At 43.8% G+C, this 20345-nt stretch overlaps 1 protein-coding gene across 2 annotated transcripts in view; it reads left to right on the forward strand.

Annotated features, from left to right (window-relative positions):
* The window catches only part of KANK1 (KN motif and ankyrin repeat domains 1), a 49888-nt gene that overhangs the window by 21646 nt on the left and 7897 nt on the right, over positions 1–20345 (forward strand). The window contains exons 1-6 of one of the 2 annotated variants that reach the window (XM_026866819.1): positions 80–234; positions 1178–3832; positions 13605–13826; positions 14650–14758; positions 15917–16126; positions 18126–18213. In XM_026866819.1, coding sequence (XP_026722620.1) covers positions 165–234; positions 1178–3832; positions 13605–13826; positions 14650–14758; positions 15917–16126; positions 18126–18213 — 3354 coding nt within the window. In that variant the 5' untranslated portion in view covers positions 80–164. Of the gene's footprint in view, positions 1–79; positions 235–1177; positions 3833–13604; positions 13827–14649; positions 14759–15916; positions 16127–18125; positions 18214–20345 lie in introns of those variants that run through there. The other variant, XM_026866820.1, reaches the window with a different exon arrangement.

A 20345-nucleotide genomic window follows, 5' to 3' on the forward strand; every position in this document is an offset into this window, starting at 1 on the left:
CTGCCTGCCGGAGGCGGGCAGGGAGGGAGGCAGGGAGGGAGGGAGGGAAGGGTCGCTGGCGGAGCTGGGCGGTGCGGCCGGGGCTGCGCGGTTGCGGGCGGCTCTTCCTTATGGGGCGAAGGAGGAGAGCGCCGAGGGGGAGGCAGCGCTCCGGCGAGTGACACATGAAGCTGGGGCAGCCATACGTGGCTGGACAATTTGCAGTGCGGGGGCAGAGGCATGTGGCTAATTCAGGTAACCGGAAAGCTGGCTTTTATTATTCCTCCAGCTCATAACTCGCAACAGTTGTTTTTTCCTTTTTTTTTTCCCCCCTCCTTTATTTTCCTGAAGTGGGATGGGAGAAGCAGGCTGTATAAATACGCAGCCCGAGCAAGCCCAGCGGATCTGAGGAAGTTTTATTTCGGTTGCTTTGGGGACAGGCGAGCCGTGTGTCCGGAGGGCAGACGGGTTCTCCTCGCGTGCAAGGCGACCGTGCCCCTCGGCAGTGGGGTTCGGGGCCCCGCGGGAAGGGCTCCCGCTGCCCGTCTGGGTGCTGGGGGCTCCGTGCAGTTTAAAATGAAACAGGCGGGGGCACTGGTGGAAGTAACGTGACTGAGGTGGGAGCGAACAGGTATTGCTGCTCTTGCGGCAGCAGTTCCCAAAGCCGTAATACAGCTGCAGATCTGAGTAAAGTCTAATGGCATCGGTTGCGTAAGGAGCAGGGTCGGAGTTCCCGTCGCCTGCTCGAATGCACCCTCTAGAGAAGTTGGTCTCCGGATGATTCGTGTGGTACGTTGTAATCCTGTGATCTCTACGTGACAGCACAGGGGGTGTGGAAGCTTGGTGTGACACGGGAAGACTGGAGGGATTCGGGGAAAGACAGCTTTGAGCTACTACTAGCTGTGCCACGTCTCTGCCCCTTTGTTAGCAGAGGTTATCTGTGTGTATGCATGTGTACACATTTATGTGGGTATGCACGTCTCAGCATTTGAAAACCTACTGATTAACTTTTTAAAAGTTAATCGGGATTTAGTGTTGAGGGTCAGTCAGCGGAAAGCTGGTCTGCTTGCCGAGCTGCAGCAGCAGTTTCTGCCTCTGGCATGCTGTGAGCACCCGTCTTTCTGTGCTTGTGTTTCAGCGTGTAGTTTGCGGAGACATAGTTTCTTTTCCAGTGCTGATTTTGTTTCTTCTTTTCCAGAAAAAGAGGAAGCTATTATAAATGGAGAAGTTGAAAAAGAACGGAAAGACCCCTATTTTGTGGAAACACCTTACGGCTACCAGCTAGACTTGGATTTTCTGAAGTATGTGGATGATATACAAAAGGGGAATACCATTAAGAAACTAAACATCCGAAAGAAGAGGAAAGCCGTACAAGCCTCGGTGGGTACCAAGAACTCTGGTGGACAGTGCAGTGGCTGGACCTCCACTGAGTCTCTCTCTTCATCAAACAGTGATGAAAACAAGCAGTCTTATTTGGCAGCAAGGAGTCAAGTAACCTTGGCCATCAGTGCGAGACCCTCAGTTTCCTTTGAAGCATCTCCTTCCTACTTAACGGTGCCTGAGAGTAAGCAGCTTCCTCCTCCCTCCCCCCAGCCTCCTCAACATAACCTCCATGTAACAAAAACCCTCATGGAGACGCGGAGGCGACTTGAGCAGGAAAGGATGATGCAGGTCACGCCTGGAGATGTCCGCAGGCCCCGGCTTTCCAGCTTTGGAGGTATGGGCTCTACAAGCTCCCTCCCCTCTTTTGTGGGATCCAGCGGGTATGGTCACGTGTCTCAGCAGCTTCAGAATGGATATCAGGGGAACAGTGACTATGGCGCCTGCTTCAGCTCCTCCTTGGGCAGTTCCATTCGTCATAGCCCTATGAGCTCAGGAATATCTACACCAGTCACCAACGTGAGCCCAGTGCACCTGCAGCACATCAGGGAGCAAATGGCAGTTGCCCTCAAGCGTCTCAAGGAGCTTGAGGAGCAAGTCAAGACCATTCCTGTGCTGCAGGTCAAAATTTCAGTATTACAGGAAGAGAAGAGGCACATGATGGCCGAACTCAAAAACCAGAGGAAAGCCACTCAAAATGACATGTATGGTTTCAGAAAGCGATCCTACAGTGCAGGAAATGCAGAGCAGTGGGAACACATGTCTCAGGTGAGAAGAGGTGGAGAACTCTATATAGATTGTGAGGAAGAGGTGGAGAGTGTGGAGGAGAGCTCTCAGAGAATAGAGGAGTTCAGACAGCTGACTGCTGAGATGCAAGCCCTGGAGAAAAAAATCCAAGATAGCAACTATGAAAGTCCGTCAAACCTTCGGGTGAATAGAGAAAGCCTGACAAAAGAAGCCCGATCTGTTGCTGTAGGTGCTGATGAAAACATGAACGATGTGGTTATATACAACAGATCTGCAAGACAACACAAAGAAGTAGCTGTGGGGACAGAGAAAGAAATGAGAGAGTCTGGGGTGGGGGTGACAGAGGCTATGCTTGGCTTGTCTACAGAGGTTGAGAAAGAGATAGAGCTTCAGCAGCAGACAATTGAAGCCCTTAAGGAGAAGATTTACAGACTAGAGGTTCAGTTAAAGGAAACAACCCATGACAGGGAAATGACTAAATTAAAGCAGGAGCTGCAGGCAGCTGGGTCTAGGAAAAAAGTGGATAAAGCCATGATGGCTCAGCCTTGTGTTGTGAGCAGGATGGTAGAAGCCATCATACAAACGAGAGACCAAAGGGTGGGAGACCATGTGGATGTTGCTGATTCATCAGTGGGAAACCACCTGCAGATGAGCAGTGTTGGCACCTCCTGCAGACCTGCTGTGCGGAGTGTAGCTGCGGGCCCCGAGCTGCTGATGACCCAGTGGCTAGTGAGGGAGAGGACAGAGGTGCGAGATCAGGGCACAGGGAGGTCTCTTGAGCTGCATGATAAGGCAGTAGGCACAGTGACAAGTGTCTGTGAGACAGGTGTCAATACAGAGGAGACAGCAGGCATGACAAGCCCCCGCCGGATGGCGCAGTTGCTTGGGGCAGTGAGGTCTGTGGGCTGCGGGGATTGCTCAGTGGATGTGATGGTTTGCACCCCCAAGGAGCACGTGTCGCGTGAAACAACAACTGAGGCAGTGCCCAGGGCAGAGGCGATGGTGATGGCTGTGCCTTCTACAGCTAGCCAGCAAACCAGCACTGTTTTGGAAATGGTGAGCCAATGCACTGGCACGGAGATGGCCTTGCTGGCAGACTGTGGGACAAACACCACTCTGAGCAGCTGCGATAAACAGACCAACACTGAGAGTGTGGAGACACGGAGTGTGGCAGTAGGAGATGGCCGGGTGAAGGACATACAAGCATCTGCTAAAATGCGTTCGGTTGGAGTGGGCACCTTGCTCTCTAGCCACCCTGGCTTTGAAAAGCCTTCGGCAGTAAAAACCAAAGACTCTGGTGTTGGGCAGATAAACATTCATGAGAACTACCTGGTTGGCCTTAAAATGAGGAGCATTGCCTGCGGACCCCCTCTGTTGCCGGTTGTGCCAGCTGGCACCAGGAGCATTGGGGTTGGTGGAGAGTCTGTGTGTGAGCCGGTGAGTAGTCTGTTGGAAAGCCCTCTGCCTCCACCTGAGCTGAGAACAGGCTTGGATCACTACATCGAGCGTGTGCAGAAGCTGCTGCAGGAACAGCAGATGCTGCTTGCTGAAAACTACAGTGAACTGGCAGAAGCCTTTGGGGAGCCCCACTCCCAGATTGGATCTCTCAATTCACAGCTCATCAGCACCCTCACCTCCATCAACTCAGTCATGAAATATGCCAGCACAGAGGAGCTGCAAGGCCTGGACCTTCAGAAGCAGTGCATGGAAAGAAGTACCACATCAGGTAAGCCCAGTGTTCAGGCACACATTTGGTCTGTTCCTTGCCGGTCCTGCAGACACCTGCCTCAGTCACCTGCCATGCTCCCGCTTTACTCTGAAAGCAAGTGTGTAATCCTCCCCAGTGAAACGCAGAACATAATGTTGCTGTAGATGCTCGCTGGTTATTCTCTTCAGCCCACCACTGGTAACTGAAAAAAACAGAGGTGGTTTTATCTCTCCCAGTCCAACAGACTGAGGGGCCTGATCATGATGATGGCTTTGATCCATACAAGTGAGGTATCTGAAAGTATTCAGGGTTCAAATGCCATGCATGGTGTTGAATCCATTTTATAACTTTAAGAGTATCCAAGGTTAATACCAGTGTATTTGGAATTCTGTCCTTCCTTTAAACTTGGCATGCAATTTTTGCAAACTACAGTGTCAGATTTGACAGAGTTGAAAGTCACATCCAATGTCTGCATCAAATTGACTTGTTTCCATAGATGTTTCCCTGGATTTTGTAGTATACCTTCCACTGCCTTCATTCCTTGTGTTTCTCAGCCAGAGAGCTGTGGGGTGCTTTCCCTGTTCCAGCAGGGCTGATTGGTTTATAGTAGGCAACTCTAGAGTGCTTCACAGCAACCACATCTTGACTCTTCTCTTCCGGTAACTATTGGTCCTAATCCCTAATTACAGCCTCATGTTTGAAAGGCATGAACTGTAATTACTGCTGTAGGTTTTGGGGACACTCAGGAAAGGCAAGAATTGAGATTTAAATACTCCTTGCATTTTCTTTATTAACTTTAAAACATATACCATTAATTTGAAGGATTTCTTTATTCCCTGAGGTAAAGTTATGTACTTTAATTACTGCTATTTTGGGGTGTCTAATAATTTACTTTAAATCTTAGCTTTTTTTTCTAATACCTTATCGGTGAAGCCAAACACATTACTATTAAATTTATAAACATTAGCTTACTGAAAACCAGTGTGTAATGCCTAACAGTGACTGTTAGTATATACTGTCTTCTTGGTCCTGTTATACAGTGACTGAAACAAGGTTAAGGAAATGGGAGAAACTTGCACAAATTCATCTGTATCATGGGTGCTGAATTGGAAAACAACTTACAAGTAAATACTGTTTAATGTCAACACAATATTATTGACTAATGCATTGCTATATAAAGCTCTGTCAACTTATTTACTGTCTTAAAATTTACCTATTTTTGTTAGAAGGCAGCTTGGTAAATCTGATTCTTCTCAATATTCATGTTCCAAATGGAACCATCCATTAAAGTAGCTGAAGTAAAAATTTCAGCTTCCCATAGTAAAGCAATAAGCAACATTTATGTAGCGGTAAAGAAAACATACGATACCCTGTCAGTTTACATGCAGTATGATACTACATATTCAATATTTTTATCCTTCTGGTATGCACTTTATATTTCGGGCTTCTTACAAGTAATGGCACTATAATAATAAGAGTATCTAGCAGATACCACAAGTGTGGTTAAAAACTGTGAACCAGAATTTTCACTAGATGTAAATCCTCAACTCCTCCTCCTGCTTTTACTACACAGTATCAAATGTGTAGTCTAGAGACTTTAAAGTAGACAGAGGTGAAGCAATGGATCATATTTTAGTAGGGATGTTCTTGCTTGGATTCAGATTTCACATTCTTCATAAAATCATTCTGGAATATTTTTATTTTAACTTGTAATGCCATTATCTTTAGCTGCAGATGCTGAGAGTAAAATCTCTTTATTTTTAGTCCCTGGTGAGAACTACATACCAGGACTGCATGCATAAATCAAGCTCTGGACTGTAATAGTCTAGACCCATGGAGAGAAGTGGAGTGGGAAGGGGGTCATAAGCCTGAAATTTTTTTCCTTCTCTTTCAATTAAATTCAAAAATACTGTCTTCCCTATGTTTATCTGTTGGTCCTCCTGCCTGTTCCTGTGGTTTTACAGATCATGTGTTACTTTTTTCTGTAAGATTTTGCTGAATGAAGCACTAACTTAAATCAAGCACTGGAACTAATAAAGCATTTTCTTTTCCCATGCATCAGTATTTCATGATAGTTTGTGAGTTCTTAGTAAGTCTTTCCTCGCATTTAGGTCTTTTGCATGTGGCTTTTCGTGTGTGAACTCATCCAGCACACCTTTTTTGAGGCCTGGTATGTCAGTCTGATTTATCTGAAGCTTGTATAAATACAAAAATCCTTCAGAGCACCGAGTCTCTAGTCCACTTCAGTTAAAATCAGCAGTCAGATTTAAGTTACTGAAAGAATCATGACTGCGCAAGCCTCAGTTTCTTGGAAAAAATGGCTGAAAATAGAGGCAGAAGCCTTTGCTTTTAGATTAGTAGTAGTAGTGTCATCTTTAATACTTTATTCAAAGAGCATCCTTAGTGCTTCTTAGAGACCAGGTCCTTCTCAGGCAAAAATACCTGAGCCGGCTTTAAGGCATGTGGTTTGGGTACCGGTTTGCCATGTTAAAGGGTCAGTGGTCCATACTGCTTCTCATACTTACGGTAGCGCATCAGTCAAATTACCACCTTTACAGATTTTTCTCCCTGCTAATGCTGGGGACACAGGGATGTGCTGCAGGGGCATCTGCCATCTCACAGCCCCTGACATACTTTGTGGCAGGCGATGGAGATGCAGGCATGAGAGCTAGAGGCAGCTGAGCAGAACATGGGCTGGCTCTGCAGCTGGCATCCTCAGATGCGAGCCAAGTGGACCTCTGAGGTGATCTCTATCCAGGTCTGTAAGCAATTAGTATATTGCTTGTTGCAAAGTAAACACCTCTGCTTCTGTAACTAAGCAACTCCTATTTACATATGCACCGTCTTTCTGAAGCCCTAGTGACGCTGGGGAAATCAGACCTACTGGACAGACAAGCCAATTTCCACTCTGCAAAAGATCAGCCAGCATTGGCACCCTGTTTGCTTCCAGCTGGGTCATGTGGATGTGGGTGACAAACCTAGATGCTAAATGATCCTTATTCTTAGACCAGACAGCATATAGTAGGACTATTCAGTGTAGTGGAGCACATTCAGGTTCTCTGTTTATTGTCACAGAAATTTTGACAAGTTTCAGTAGATTACATTTGAGTTCACGTGTGATGTGTTTTGCAGAGTATCAGCCAGAGGTCTAACGGGTTTGAATTACACGGACTTTTCACAAGTCTTGTAGGTGGATGACTTCCACAGGCAAGGAGTTTGCAAGGGTTATATTTAAAAGCAGCTCCTCTGCTGTTGCCCTGAAAAGTTACGTGACATATTTGACCTGAAAATGCATAGTCATTTTGCCTCAGTGATCCAAAGGAGTATCAGTTTTACAGTCACTTTTTGGAGCAATCCTGACTGAGCATCTCAGTGGAAGCATTACACTAATCGTCATGAGGAAGGAGGCAACTTCTTGAATTAATACTTGAGGGAGTGAAAGAAAGTGGTAAAGTGGTGGTGGAAAGTCTCGGGGGTTAGGAAAACATGATGTGTCATTTGGTGAAAAGATCTTTCAAGGTTTTCAACTCTTTAACTTTCACGCAGAGCTAGGGAGGCAGGCTGATGGATAATGGAAAGAATAAAGGAATGGCAATGTTGCAGGAAGTTCCTGCTTGTTCAGGTGTGTGGGACTAAATGAGGTATTTTGGCCATGGTTGTCTGTGTCATCATTTGCATAATTGCACAATTATGCACAATTTGCATAATGCAAAACCAGCAGAAAATTGGAGAAGTCTGTTTTCTCTTTACAGGTCTTCAGTCTGAGAAAGTTTGTAGCTTTTTCTCTCAAAGACTGTGTAGCTTGATGAGCTGGTAGTTCCCCTCCCGGCAGCATGGACCACACTAATGCAGTTGAAGACTTGAGGCTTGGCTGAGGCTCAGGAGCTGGTGCAGCTTGTGGCACAGGCATGTCAGTGGACCTTGCAAAGCTGTGGGCTGCTACAAATCCCACTGGTTGTCTACATGTAGGCAACTGAATGAAGCCCTCCCCTTCAACTCTGCCTCAGATGCAGGCCGTAATCACCAGGTTAAGTGTCTGTACAGACGTGCTTGTTTGTATACAAACAGGATCCATCCATCTCTCTGCTGAGGAGAGGGTGACTGACATGTGAAGCATTTTTCATATTCCCTGGAAAGTGGTCCATGATGCAGAATGGTCATGCAGATGGTTGCATGTGTGTGCCACATGTTTATTTACATGTATCTGGTTGGCACCTCAAAGTATACAGTGCCTCGTCTGTGTTTTTTGTATGGCAGGTGGTATCTATTGACCTGCTAGTTGTGACAACATATGAATCTCAAACACTTAAGTGGTTCAAAAATTGTAGCAACCTCTATATTAGGAGCTCAGGTGTTCAGTAGATGTTTCTTCCATTTTAAATATCCATCCAGTTATATTAGAAGAGGAGCAGAGACCTGGTCAGTAATTGTCCTTTAAAGATGTTATTCAAGTGAAACTCCATAAACCTCTTTAAAGAGGTTTGACATGCCTTCCCTGGTCATGTGTTAACATAAGCTTTTTACTGTTATCGTTATTATCATTAGAATATTTGCTGTTTTCATTCTGGGTCAGCACTACATGGAGTGTTTGAATGTGAAAGCTGCTCTATGGTCTCATTTCTGCTTCAGTTAATAAGGAGTGTAATTTGCCACAGTATATAAAATTTTTCATATCTATTGCTGCTTCGAGAATGGCAAGCTCCAGCCTGCTAGCCTGTCTGTTAGAGTGACTTCGGTAAAACCCCAGTTGTCCCTGTGCCACAGCATGGGGAGAGATGATGTTCAGGCACTGAGCTTTGTTCAGTTCAACTCCCATGGTAACAGGCACATTTATGAATATTTCATGGAAGGAGATTCCCATTTTTCCAAGGAAGTGTTGTCATATTTCAGCAATAATAAAGCATCAGCTGAGAAGATCAACTGCTCATAAATGAGAAAGAAAAAAAAAAAAAAGCTCGGACCTCGGACATGACCTTCCTGCTGTGTCCAGTAGTATCATGAGATGCTTTGATCCACCACTCATTGGGGAAATGAAGGATGTCTTTCACGAAGCTTCACACGCAGTTGTCTTGGAAAAACAGAAAATGTCATAAATAAGATTATAAGCTGTTTCACAGTTGTGTAATTTTTTGTGTTCAGTCTTGTTCAATTGAAGGAATTGGGTTTGACAACAAACTGGCTTCACAAGCTAGTTTGAGGATGGAAAGCAGCTTTTCAGTACACAGAAAATACTTAAAGGAAGATTGAAAATGAAATTTGAGATTGTTCTTGCAATCCTGTTAAAGGAGCTGTCCTGTTAGGATGATCCTTTTTTGTGGAGTCAAATCGTAGTTGCAACATTTTTACCCACACCGGCCCCAAGTGAATTGGGCTTCTGTTGTTTTATTATATAAAAAGTTCGTGTGTGGCAGGTTTTATTCTGAAATTTTAAATTCACAGACTTTTAACCTAGAATAGCTCAGAATTACCTTTTTGAAATGAAACTACTCTTCATCTTTTGAAGGTAACACATCAGGTGGATGGATTAATATCAGTCCTTGTAAATGTTTAAACATAAAGTGTTTGCTCATCACTGCCTTTTTATTTACCTTAGAATGTTTTTTTCTTCAGCAGTTCTGATGCGTAGACCAAAGGGAAAGTGGATTAAAAATTATTTATATGAAAAAATAACTTCATAAGGATAAAACAATATGATTTAAGACCAGTGGAGAAGACTTTGTGTTCTTCAGTTACAGTCATTGCATAGGGAGACTATTGCTGCTGTGAAGAAATCCTGAAGTGTGAAAGAGAAGTATTTGCTTGCTGTATGTGCACCAGACAACATTTATGCACTGTCTTTAATGGGGAGTGTGTAAGTTGTATCATTGTCTGTTATAAACGTGCAAGTAAATGCTTGCACTGATCAACAGGTTAAAAATAAAATCTCTGTGCAGCTACCACATAGGCAGCAAGCTCGTACCCTTTTTTTAGCTAGAAGCTTGTGATGTTCCAGACAGAGAGCTAGGTTTCCATCCTGATGGTATTTAATTCCCAGGCCTTGTTTGCACTTCTCTTGATTTCCAGTGGTATAAAAGTATTGCCAAGCTAAATAATTTTTATAGTAATACTTAGGTTTGCTTCCATCAGACTAAATGGAATTTTTCAACAGCAGGTAAAGACCAGACTTCTGTTATCATGAGTTCAGCACAAATTCAGGGAAAAAAAAGTATTGTTTAATACTCACCCTGGGAATTCCTTTGAACCATCCTTACTATGTGACTATTCCTGCTCTCATAAATGGAAGGAAAGGTTTGCAGTTATGAAGGGAAATAGCATGTTAATAACAATAAACAGATTTTATAGTTGCCAAAAATTAGTAATCTACTGCTGATGTGTAGTAGTTTTGCTGTCACCGTGGTTTAAATTGGTGAGATTTTCAAAAGAAGTGCAAGTGATTTAGGAGAGGAAGTTCCTTCTAAAGAAATTAGAAACAGGTGCTCTCATTCCCTCAGACCAATGGGGCTAAACCACTGAAGACGCTTCAGTCACTTATTTCCCTCTGAAACTGATGAGAGTAACTTTCTGCATGTTTATGAACAGTTGAAGTTGTAAGATTTTTGTCTTGTCTTATCATACTTAAGTTTTGAAGTTACTCGTGAATTTTTCCAAGATACCCAACTGTCTTGCAAAATACATTTAGAAATTCCTGACCGCTGCATGCCATGGTTAGCTACACTAGAGGAATGCTTAGAAACTTACATCAAGTTGGCATTATTTGCCTACAACAGTAAACTAACAAAAATCAGGGTGAGTCTACCCAAGTGGCTGTGTCTGGAGGCAGCGGCTGGCTAAAAGTGTTGAACCTGTTGGCTGATTTACTGTCAGTGTTGTGCACTGCAATCTGATGTCGCTGAGAAGGATTCTGTGCAAGCATACTTGAGATCTGTGTGAGGTGAGATGAAGAGTCTATTTTAAGGTCTTGTGTAGACTGGTGATGATCTTCAGCCAGGGTTTCATTTCCACACTTGAGAAGTGTGTGGTGCCTCCAGCCCTGGCAGCAACCCTGCAGCCTTGTGGGAGGAAGAGGGAACTCAGCTCATTCAGCTTTTTGGTTTGGGCAGCAGTTGATTATTAAATCACTGACTATAGTGTTGAGTGGCACAGCTCCCTCCTTCATCCATTTTTCCAAGTGATTTGCACTAGGTTGCTGCTCTCCAAGCATCTTTATGTTGGCTGTCTTGTAAAGAGGAAGGCCTGAGAGCTGGTTGACGGCTTGCAGCATTAATGCTGTGTTGGGCCCAAAGCTGTCTTTGCTTGAACCTTGGGTACTGTATACACAGTAAGTGTAGACATCTAACAGCTGTGTTGGGAGAATAACCATACTGTCCAGTTTGTCTGACACACAATTTGTTGTGTGCTTGTCCTCGAGCCTTGATGTCATCTTCTTTTGCCAGGTGTTGGGGCTGAACAGGACACCTTTTCTTGAAGTGCATGGACAACATGCCCCAAATCCTGAGCTCACTGTGATGCTTCTCAGCCACTGGGGGATGAACCAGAAATGGGAACCTACTGAGACCCTGTTGCATCAGTGGCAGGTTTAGTTACAAGAGAGGCTGTGAGGTAGGGGAGAAAAGTCTCCTACTGTCATTATCCCTGCAGCTCCCTTCCCAGCTGCCCCAGGGCAGAAGGGAGACATCTGAGGAAGTTCAGACTCTGGCTTTGGGGGACTGAGCATTGCTGAGGGCAGCTGAAAGGGTGCACAGAGATGCCATCAGTTCTGCCAGCTGCCCTCAGCTCTGGCATGCACAAGCCCACCCTCATCCCCAGGACACACTGTGGTTCTCGCATCTGCCTTTGGAGGAGGACTGTGACATCTGGCAGAGGATGGAGAGACTTCAGCTGACAGTAAACTCAGGCAGCTTCAGAGGCCTTGCACATCTGCTGCTTCAGAGCAGGTTTTCTCCACTCCCTCCTCATGTCCTTGGTGGTGAGTCTGGAGCAGAAGTGGTGACCTGCTAAAACCAGCTAAGGCAGCCACCACCAGCTGCAGTAGGAAACTCTTACTCTGGTGCTCTTTAATTGTAGCTGTCACCGCTCCAAGCAAGCAGAGGGAGAGGCAGTTTCCTTGTTTTTTAGCTAAGGGAGTTTTAAAAATAATTGGTTTTGGCTCAACACTCCATTGCCTTGGCAGCCCTCTTCTCCTCCACTGGTGGATGAGGGATGGTGCTCGCTGTCAATAAGAGACATGACTGAAGTCAGTCACCACTGAGAAGTGAGGAGAGGTGGGGGAGTGAGGGCGGGTCTTCCTACTTGATTTCCATGTGTGCCTATTTTGTCCAGGGTGCACAGGCACATCTTTAGAGGGGTTACTCGTGCATGGAGGGCACTGGGGTGGCTGCTGCCTTCACCTGCTACTTCACTGGGAGAACAGAAATTTTTTGGCTGTATGTGCAGTGACATGTCTGTTGATACCCTGCTGTGTGCCTTTCCCAGTGGGCAGCTTCCCACAGTAGCTTGGAAAAGGTGTAAGCAGTGGTGGAAGTGGGCAATTGGCCTCACTGCTGGAGAAGACATCTTGGAAATGCATGTGGGGTGCGACTCGGTTGGAAACTCAGAGACTTGTGTGGGAATGGGACCAGAGGAGGCTGCTGGGAAGTGACAGCATTGGGGAAAACCAGCTTCATTATGTCCTGTTATAGGAAAAAAAAGTACTGAGGTGAAGCAAGAAGGGGGAAAGGCAGTCCAACAAAAGCAGTAAAGATGTTGGCTGTATTTCTGAAAGTGAATATCTGGAATTTACCTTTCTACAGTATGTTAGCATCCTGTGTAATGCCACTCATCTGTTTGAATGAGGAGGCTGTGGCTTAATTCCTGATAATCACAAAGGAAGAAATCTATGGAGGCACAAAGTGATTGAAGCAAGCTTTGAAAGAAAGAAGTGATAGTGTTTAAAATAAATTGAACGTTCTCTTTTTTTTTTTCCCCTTGAAATGCTAGCAAGATCACTTAAGGAAGAATGTGTGTGCAAAAAAACAGTGTGTTCCACAAATAAAAGCATTTGTGCAGCTTTGTAGAGCAGTTGTAATAGCACAGCTGGAGGAACTCCAGGGGAATCTGTAGAAGTCTTTGTGTAATTAGCGCTGCCATTTAAACACACAAAGGGGAAAAAATGAGTGGATGCCAGCAAATCAGAAAAAATGTAGTATAACCCAAACATTTGCAATTTGATTTAAATACAAGTACTAGCTCAGTACAATCCTATCCAAAAAAAAAAAAAAAAATAAGTTTCAGAATTAGTGGAATGTTGGCAGAAAGGAAACTTTCCTGAAAAATTTCTGCTTTCATGGAAAATGCCATTTCTTAAAAAAAAAGGTATAAAGGGCACTGCTTTTCCAGAAGGAACCTGTAGAGCCTGTGAACATGCTCTTCAGGCATGTCAGTGAGTAGCAGCTCTGCAAGTCTGCCCTGAGCCAGGGTGTCAGGAGCTGGGGTCACTGCACCTACTGAAAGAGAAGGAAAAGGAAGGACCATTTGTTTCATCCATTTTAAAGCCAGTATCTTTATAGTTTTTCCTCATATGTTTTCATGGAAAGAAAAGTTCAGAGCTATTTTTTCGTGTATTTTCCGAAAGCAATCACACCCTTTTCCTATTGGATCCTCAGAAAAGAGTATTGTAAAGCGCAAGTGTTGCCCTTTTTTTTCCACTTGTTTTGTTTTTTGTGGGTTTTTTTTTTTTTCCACTGTTGATTACAGCACTGATGGAAATGTTTTGGTCTGACTCCTCCTTGATGCCTACTGTCTTCCTTGTCAGGTGCTACTTTGGAGTACATCCCTCACGGCCAACCTGCAAACGCCCACTTAACTTCAAATTTGCGAACTCTTGCGAAATTGGAGCAGGACATTGCGCCCACTCAGGAGGAGAGGAAGACTCCCCTGGTGGAAGCTGTTCGGGGAAGGAAGTCCTTTTCTTCTCAGGACAAAACTCTCACTCCAATTAACCTGACAGATGACCAGCTTGCCTCTGGCCTCTATGGTAATAACTGGCTCACATTCACCTTTCATCATGCTGATGGAGTTTGAATATGAAATGCAGTTAGAGGAGGTTTTCAGGGTTCTCAAAATTGCAAAAGCAGGGAAAGGTGCAGTTACAGGGAAAGTCACAGTGTGAGACTCTGTGTCTGTAGATAGTGGTTAGTTTTTAAGTGGGAGATTGTAGTGCATCAGTGAAATGCCATTTAGTGTCCTAATTCAAAAAATGTACTGAGAGAGAAAGAGCTAATAATTTTTTTAAAAAACAAATCCTTAAATCTGTAATAATGTTTTGCCTGTCTTACGCTTAGAGATTGCTTTAAATGTTGCTTCAGTGAATACTAAAGTCCAAAAGACCAGCCTTTATTGAACCTCCCCACCCTGTTAAAGAGGTTATTATTAAATGTGCTGTTTGTACTAATACAGTAATTCTGGCAATGAGCTGCTGTCACCTGACACCAAAAATTAAGATTTCTTAATAGAGCAGAGTAACCCATTTGAGTGTTAAAAGTCTTTATAAATAGCAAAGAAAAAAAATAACAAACATTTTCTTAAAGTTTTCCAAAGCATAGCAGCATGTTGGAAGATGGGAAGGTTAGGCTAAACTAGTTTTATGTTTCCAGAGTTGTTTTTGAAAGTGTTCTTTTATATTTCCAGTGTGCATCTCACACCGTGACTGTATGTAAAATATTAGAAAGCCCAGCTTCAGTTGGTTTAACTAAACAGAGAGCTGTTTGTTTGTTTTGAAAAATTGTCTAAAGCTGCTGCAGTCAAAGCCAGCTACAGATTTGTACTGATAATATGTGCTTTGTCTCCCTTTTCGCCAGTATGTACTAATAATGAAAACACACTCAAATCTATCATGAAGAAAAGGGACGGGAAGAAAGATTTGAGCAACACCAAGAAGAACCTGCAGTTTGTCGGCATTAATGGCGGGTAAGAGACCTGTCTTCAAAAAATGTGTCATTGTAGCATTCCTACGGTGAGGAGAGGAGGAACCCAGGAGCGTATGCAGAGCTTTGGCTGGTCCTTCAGGCTGCTGAGTTTAAGGGTCAGAGGGAAGACCAAAACAGCTGAGCTCATCTTAATCCTCTGCAAACCTTTTGTGCTTACAAGTCATACATGGCATCAGTCTCAAGTACCTGTAGGTTAGATTGCTACCAAATTTAACATGGGAGAATGAGGCAAATCGAAGAGCCATGGGAATGTTTCTCAGGCAGTATTAGCTGACAAGCGCAGCATTGTACTGTTGAACAATGAAGCAAGAGTTGGCATTGCCTAAGAATTAACTTTTCTGTCTTTGTGCTAGATAAATACAGAAACTTTTCTACACAAATACAGAAAACAGTATGGGAAATTATCTTTTAAAATACTACTTACCCTTGCAGAATATTGCAAAGAACTTTAAAATGGTTTCTTTTTACATAGATTTTCTAGCCCTTTCCTGAGATTAGTTTTTCCATAGTACAAATGCCTTGTGCAGTATATAGCCTAAATATCACAATAAATTAATTTCATACATATTGACTGAAAGTATTATTACTTATAGTGTGGGAATGTTATAACTGACAAATCAGTCACAAGTCATTGTATGTTAGAGGAATAGGCTTAGTACATGAATTCATCAGCTACTGAGGTTGGTGAGGTAAGACAGTTCATTAGAATCAGCATTGTAGTTGTCCAAATCACTTATATTTCACCTAAAACATCAAAATGCTTTAGACCATCACAGGAAAATTTGTTTAGATTGCAGCTGTTTTCTTTAGATAGGTTTTATATCTTCCCTGATTATATCTGCCTAGGAAGGCAACAGCACAAAGTAATTTCGTTTTCATGCTAAGGCAAGGTCTGACAGAGTGTTAAGACTTCTGTTTAAGGAAAGGTTGGTTTTCTCTCATTACACCCTGTGCACATAGTCACAGTGTCAGTGGGTAGTGACACTGAGTTCAGTGAGTAGAAAAGGTTCTCTAAGTAGAAAATAGGAAGACTAAGCCTTTGAAAGAAATTTTTCAACTTTCAGCAGCGCAGGCAAGTACTGACTGCTGCTGAATGTCACTGAGCAAGCACCCCTGCACCTGCTCATTCTCCCCACAGATACGAGACCACATCCAGCGACGACTCCAGCTCTGAGGAGAGCTCTTCCTCAGATTCAGAGGAAGAGTGTGAGGGCCATGAGTACCCCCGCAGCCGGCACACAGAGGAGGGGCAGCCCACATCCTGTGCTCCAGAGGTCTGCGCTGTGGGGGCAGAGAAGGACAGCCCCACTCCAGAGTGTGAGGCTGAGGAGGTGGAAATCAGAGAGAGGTAGGCTGCTCGCTCTCTCCTGAGTGCCTCTGAGGGGGTTACCACCACCTTGTTCATGGGGCTAACCATGGGCTATGCCCGTGCTGGTGGAGAGTGCCACCACCATTGTTGTTTAACTGCTGCGTGCTTCTCTCCTCCTCAAGCGGGTAACCAGAGACAGTTTTGTGGCAAACCAACTGTGAGCGGGGAGAAGGTGTTGGAGGGTGTTCTTTCCAGTGGGTTTAAATGGTCCATTTATAGCAAGCCCCAGGTGGCTCCCTGCCCTCGCAGAGGCTCTCCCAGGTCACAAACAGCACTTGTTTGGGAGCAGGCAATACCTTGTTAACACCTGGTCTGTAAAACAGTAAGTAAGCGAGTCTTGCGCACCAGGTCAGTGACCTACTGGGAGTACATCTTGCATTGGCACCTTCCACAGCATCTCAGCTGTGACTGGTACTGCTTGGTAAGACAATGGGGTACAGCAGCGAGGAGGTCATCTGACCCTGAGATCATATGCTTCGTTTGAGTTCTTATACTATAATATACTTTAAGGCTGCCATCATGCACTTGTTGAGCATTTCATGTCAAAGTTACTTTTCATATTGGTACTGAACTGCATAAGGTAGCATTTGACAGTCATGGCTTTTTTTTTTTTTTTTTTTTTTTTTTTTTTTCTTGATTAGTGAATGGTCAAAAGGAAATATAAACATAGACAGTGAAGGGATATTTTTTAGATACTGGGTTTGACAGATGTTTACAAGTACGGTAGCTTGGAAAATTATGTAAGTGGAATAATAACAGTAAAAGAGCTAAGACAAAATTAATGTCATGTTTTACTGGAGATGCAGCTTAACATCAAACTTACCTGTAATTATCAACTGTAATTATCAACTGCTAAATAAAAGAGATGCAGAAATTAATAATTAAGAGCTATTTGTAGGCCTTGGAGCTATGAGTTTTGAAGTACTGTAGGATGATGGCCTGTTATTTTACAGGTGGCATAAAAAGGTGGGCAGTTTCTCAAAGGAGGTCTCTAATTTGTATTTGCCCTAGCAAGGAATGATTGTGAAGAGGAGCAGCAGGACAGCTTACATAGCCACATGTACTTGAGGAGCATATTCTTAGCAAGCTGGCTGCCCTGGCAGTGCCATTTGAGTGGAGGAGGCAGGGCACATGGCCACATGGGACTGAGCGTGGTCTGTGGAATGGTGGAGCATTTCAGTGCTCTGGAAGCGCCAGCGGCTGGCTTGTAACCCCTAGAGGGCTAAAATGCCCACCTTACATACATGAGTGTGTTAGTTTCTCTGCTTTATGGGAGAATTTTCCAGGAAAACTGCCATTATCCTCTGTGGCACGTTGTAGGCAGAGATGGTTGGCCACAGCCAACACAATGTGCCATGTGGCATAGGCATGGGTCTTCTTATTTTTGGCTGTTCCTGCATTTTGAAATTTGTGATAGAAAGGGGGCAGAAGCGAAAACATAAAGGGGGACTTGAGAACGAGAGTAAATATCCAGAGTGGATGAGATGAGAAAGGCTGGTCCCAGTGAACAGGAGCTGGCAGGGAGGTACTGCCTGTGCCCTTCCCCGCTGGTTAATTCCGTTTCCATCACAACTGTTGGCATTTCCTCTTGTTAATCAAGTGATCAGAGCACAGAGTATATAATACCTTCTTTGCAGTCATACAGCAGTAGGTGAGAATTTCCGCTAGGAGCATTGCCAAGTCCAAAGCACAGAAGTGATGTGTTTGTCACCTGCTCTCCATTTCTGCTGCTTCTCCCATGTACATCTGAGAAACACATTTTTCCTCCTTACGAGGACCATGGCCCTGCCAGCGGCTCTGCTTGCCATAGAGGGAGTCTCTGTGGAGAACAGCTACCAGAGCACCTTTTGCATTGCAGAAGCTGCTATCTTGTCTGGAAACATTCATTCGCACATGGCTTTCAGAAAGGTAAATGCTTCTATGCTGAAATGTCAAGAGAAAATTTGAAATATGCCATATATTCTTTTGCCTCCCTCAGATACGAACTAAGTGAAAAGATGCTTTCTGCCTGTCACCTGCTGAGAAACAACATTGATGACCCCAAGGCATTGACCAGCAAAGATGTGGTAAGCAACACAGGGCAAAATTTTCTCTGAGCTGCAACAGAAAAACTTTGGGGAGAGATAACTTCTGGTTTTGCAGGACCAGCACCACAGTGGCTAGGCAGAAGAGTATTTCATCTTTCCTGGAAGAGTCACAAGGTGCTTTTTCTATCAGGAGACTTTTGACCAGAGAATGTACTTGTGCTTTGTGTGCTGGGGTGTTGTCATCTCAGGACACACACATAAAATTAGTAACATGAAAGCACAGTTCCAACATATCTGTGCATTCCCATGTTTTGTTCTAAGTGTTGCTTTAGCACTTGCTGTGGGCAGCTTTCAGGCCTCGCATTAAGAGACTGCATGGGGTAAGGAGCCTGTTTCTTCCCATGACAGAAGCTCAGGGTCTGTTCTGAAACTGCAGGTGCTCTGCCTCCTCCTAAGCACAGGGGTACTGTTTCTGTCTTACAATGCTGGTAGCTTTTATCAGTGCAGCAGGGAGTAAGGAGTATTAATTGTTAATATTCAGTCTCAAGAAATAAGGTTCTATTTGCTTCATATAGGAGTTGCCTATGCTGCTTTGTGAGGGCAATCTCAAAGCAAAGGAACACTTCTTAGTGATATGAAATCGAATTTTACATTTGTTACAGTTGTGTGGTGGTGTAAAAGGCAACATTCCACTGTCAGTCTCCTTTACTGTTGAGCATCTGTAGCTTCTTAAAGACAATAATACTGTCTGTGACCAGTTCTGACACTTGTGGTCCAGGGAATTTTTTGAAAGGTTAATACAGTTGTGGGGTAATTTTTAATCCTCTGTTAGTCCGTCAGGAATAGTTCAGGCATTCAAACAACAAATGCTTCAGACCCAGTTGAAGTTGAAAGTGTCAAAAATGGCTGGCATAACCAGGTCTTAATCTCTACCTTGGAAGTGTAATTTGCATTTACATGTTTCTTTCTTGTGCATAAAGTGTTTATCAGCACAAGTGGTGCTTTGTAGCTGGAAGCTACAGACTAATCAGCTCTTGTTCTCTATCTGCTGATAAAGAAATCTTGTCCAAAAAGGGTAAACTTCAGTACAGCTAGGGATCTATATAAATTGTCCCAATTTCTTCCAGCATATTCAGCTCTTTAGCTGCTGTGTACACCAGAACTACAAACTACTCCTTTTGGGATGTGATGGATTAGTTGAGTAAGAAAAATGTACCATTTACTTAGTAATGCATGTGATGCTATGACTCTAAAACTAACTTCTTGGTGGTATATTGCACTCAGTAGTGCCTAAAATAATAATTTAAAAAATTATATTGTGTCACTTTATGACCACTTTTGTGTTTCAACTCTATGTTCACAATACACATGGACTCTTAACTCAAATGTTTGGATCTTTGAAGTTTTTATTGTAGTAGTATTGATGTAGAACATTTTGTATATATGTAGTACAGATGCATATGTAGCACTGATGTGTGTAGAATATTCTCCCTTTACCAGACATGGGCCCCCTCTAGAGCTGCTGGTACAGGTCCTCTGTGTTTTCCCTAGAGACTTAGAGAGGCCTGCTGAGTGTCTTCTCTGTAAAATTGTCCTTGAACTTACCATTTTGCAGGTGGGGGTTTATGAGAAGAGAAGAAGGACATAGTGATCCTTCCAGGTTAGAAAAATTGTCTCAAAAAGTCAGAGCTGGCAGTGACTGGAGGAGACTTCTTGGCTCACAGCTAGATCTGCTCTGTGTTGTTCCCAACAGACAGTTAGTTACCTGGCCTAAGAGGCTCCTACCTTGGTCCGTACCAATGGGAAAGTTTATTCTGAATGTCTAACCTGCATCCTTTTGTTGCAGATAAAATCCCCTACTACTATAGCCAGCCAACCTGCAGGTGAAGAATAGGTTCTTTATTTTCTTGCTGCAACAGCACTGTGAAAATGTTACAGGGTTCCTTTCCCCAGCTGTTCTTTCAGCAGAGCATCTCCAGTCCTTCCTGCCTGTCCCATAGGTCAGATTTCCTTGACTTCTGGTCATTCTTGCTGCTTACCTTTGAAACTGTTTTGACCAAATCGTGTGTTGTTCAGTGATTGGACCAGGTAAGGTAGCCCAGCTGTTGTCTTCACAGTGCTAGGTGGAGAGAATGCATCGCATGCCGTGTATAAATCTGTTTATTCAACCC

The sequence above is a fragment of the Athene cunicularia genome (assembly GCF_003259725.1).
Source record: "Athene cunicularia isolate RWA chromosome Z unlocalized genomic scaffold, athCun1 chrZ_part4, whole genome shotgun sequence".
In the NCBI taxonomy this organism is placed as follows: Eukaryota; Metazoa; Chordata; class Aves; order Strigiformes; family Strigidae; genus Athene; species Athene cunicularia.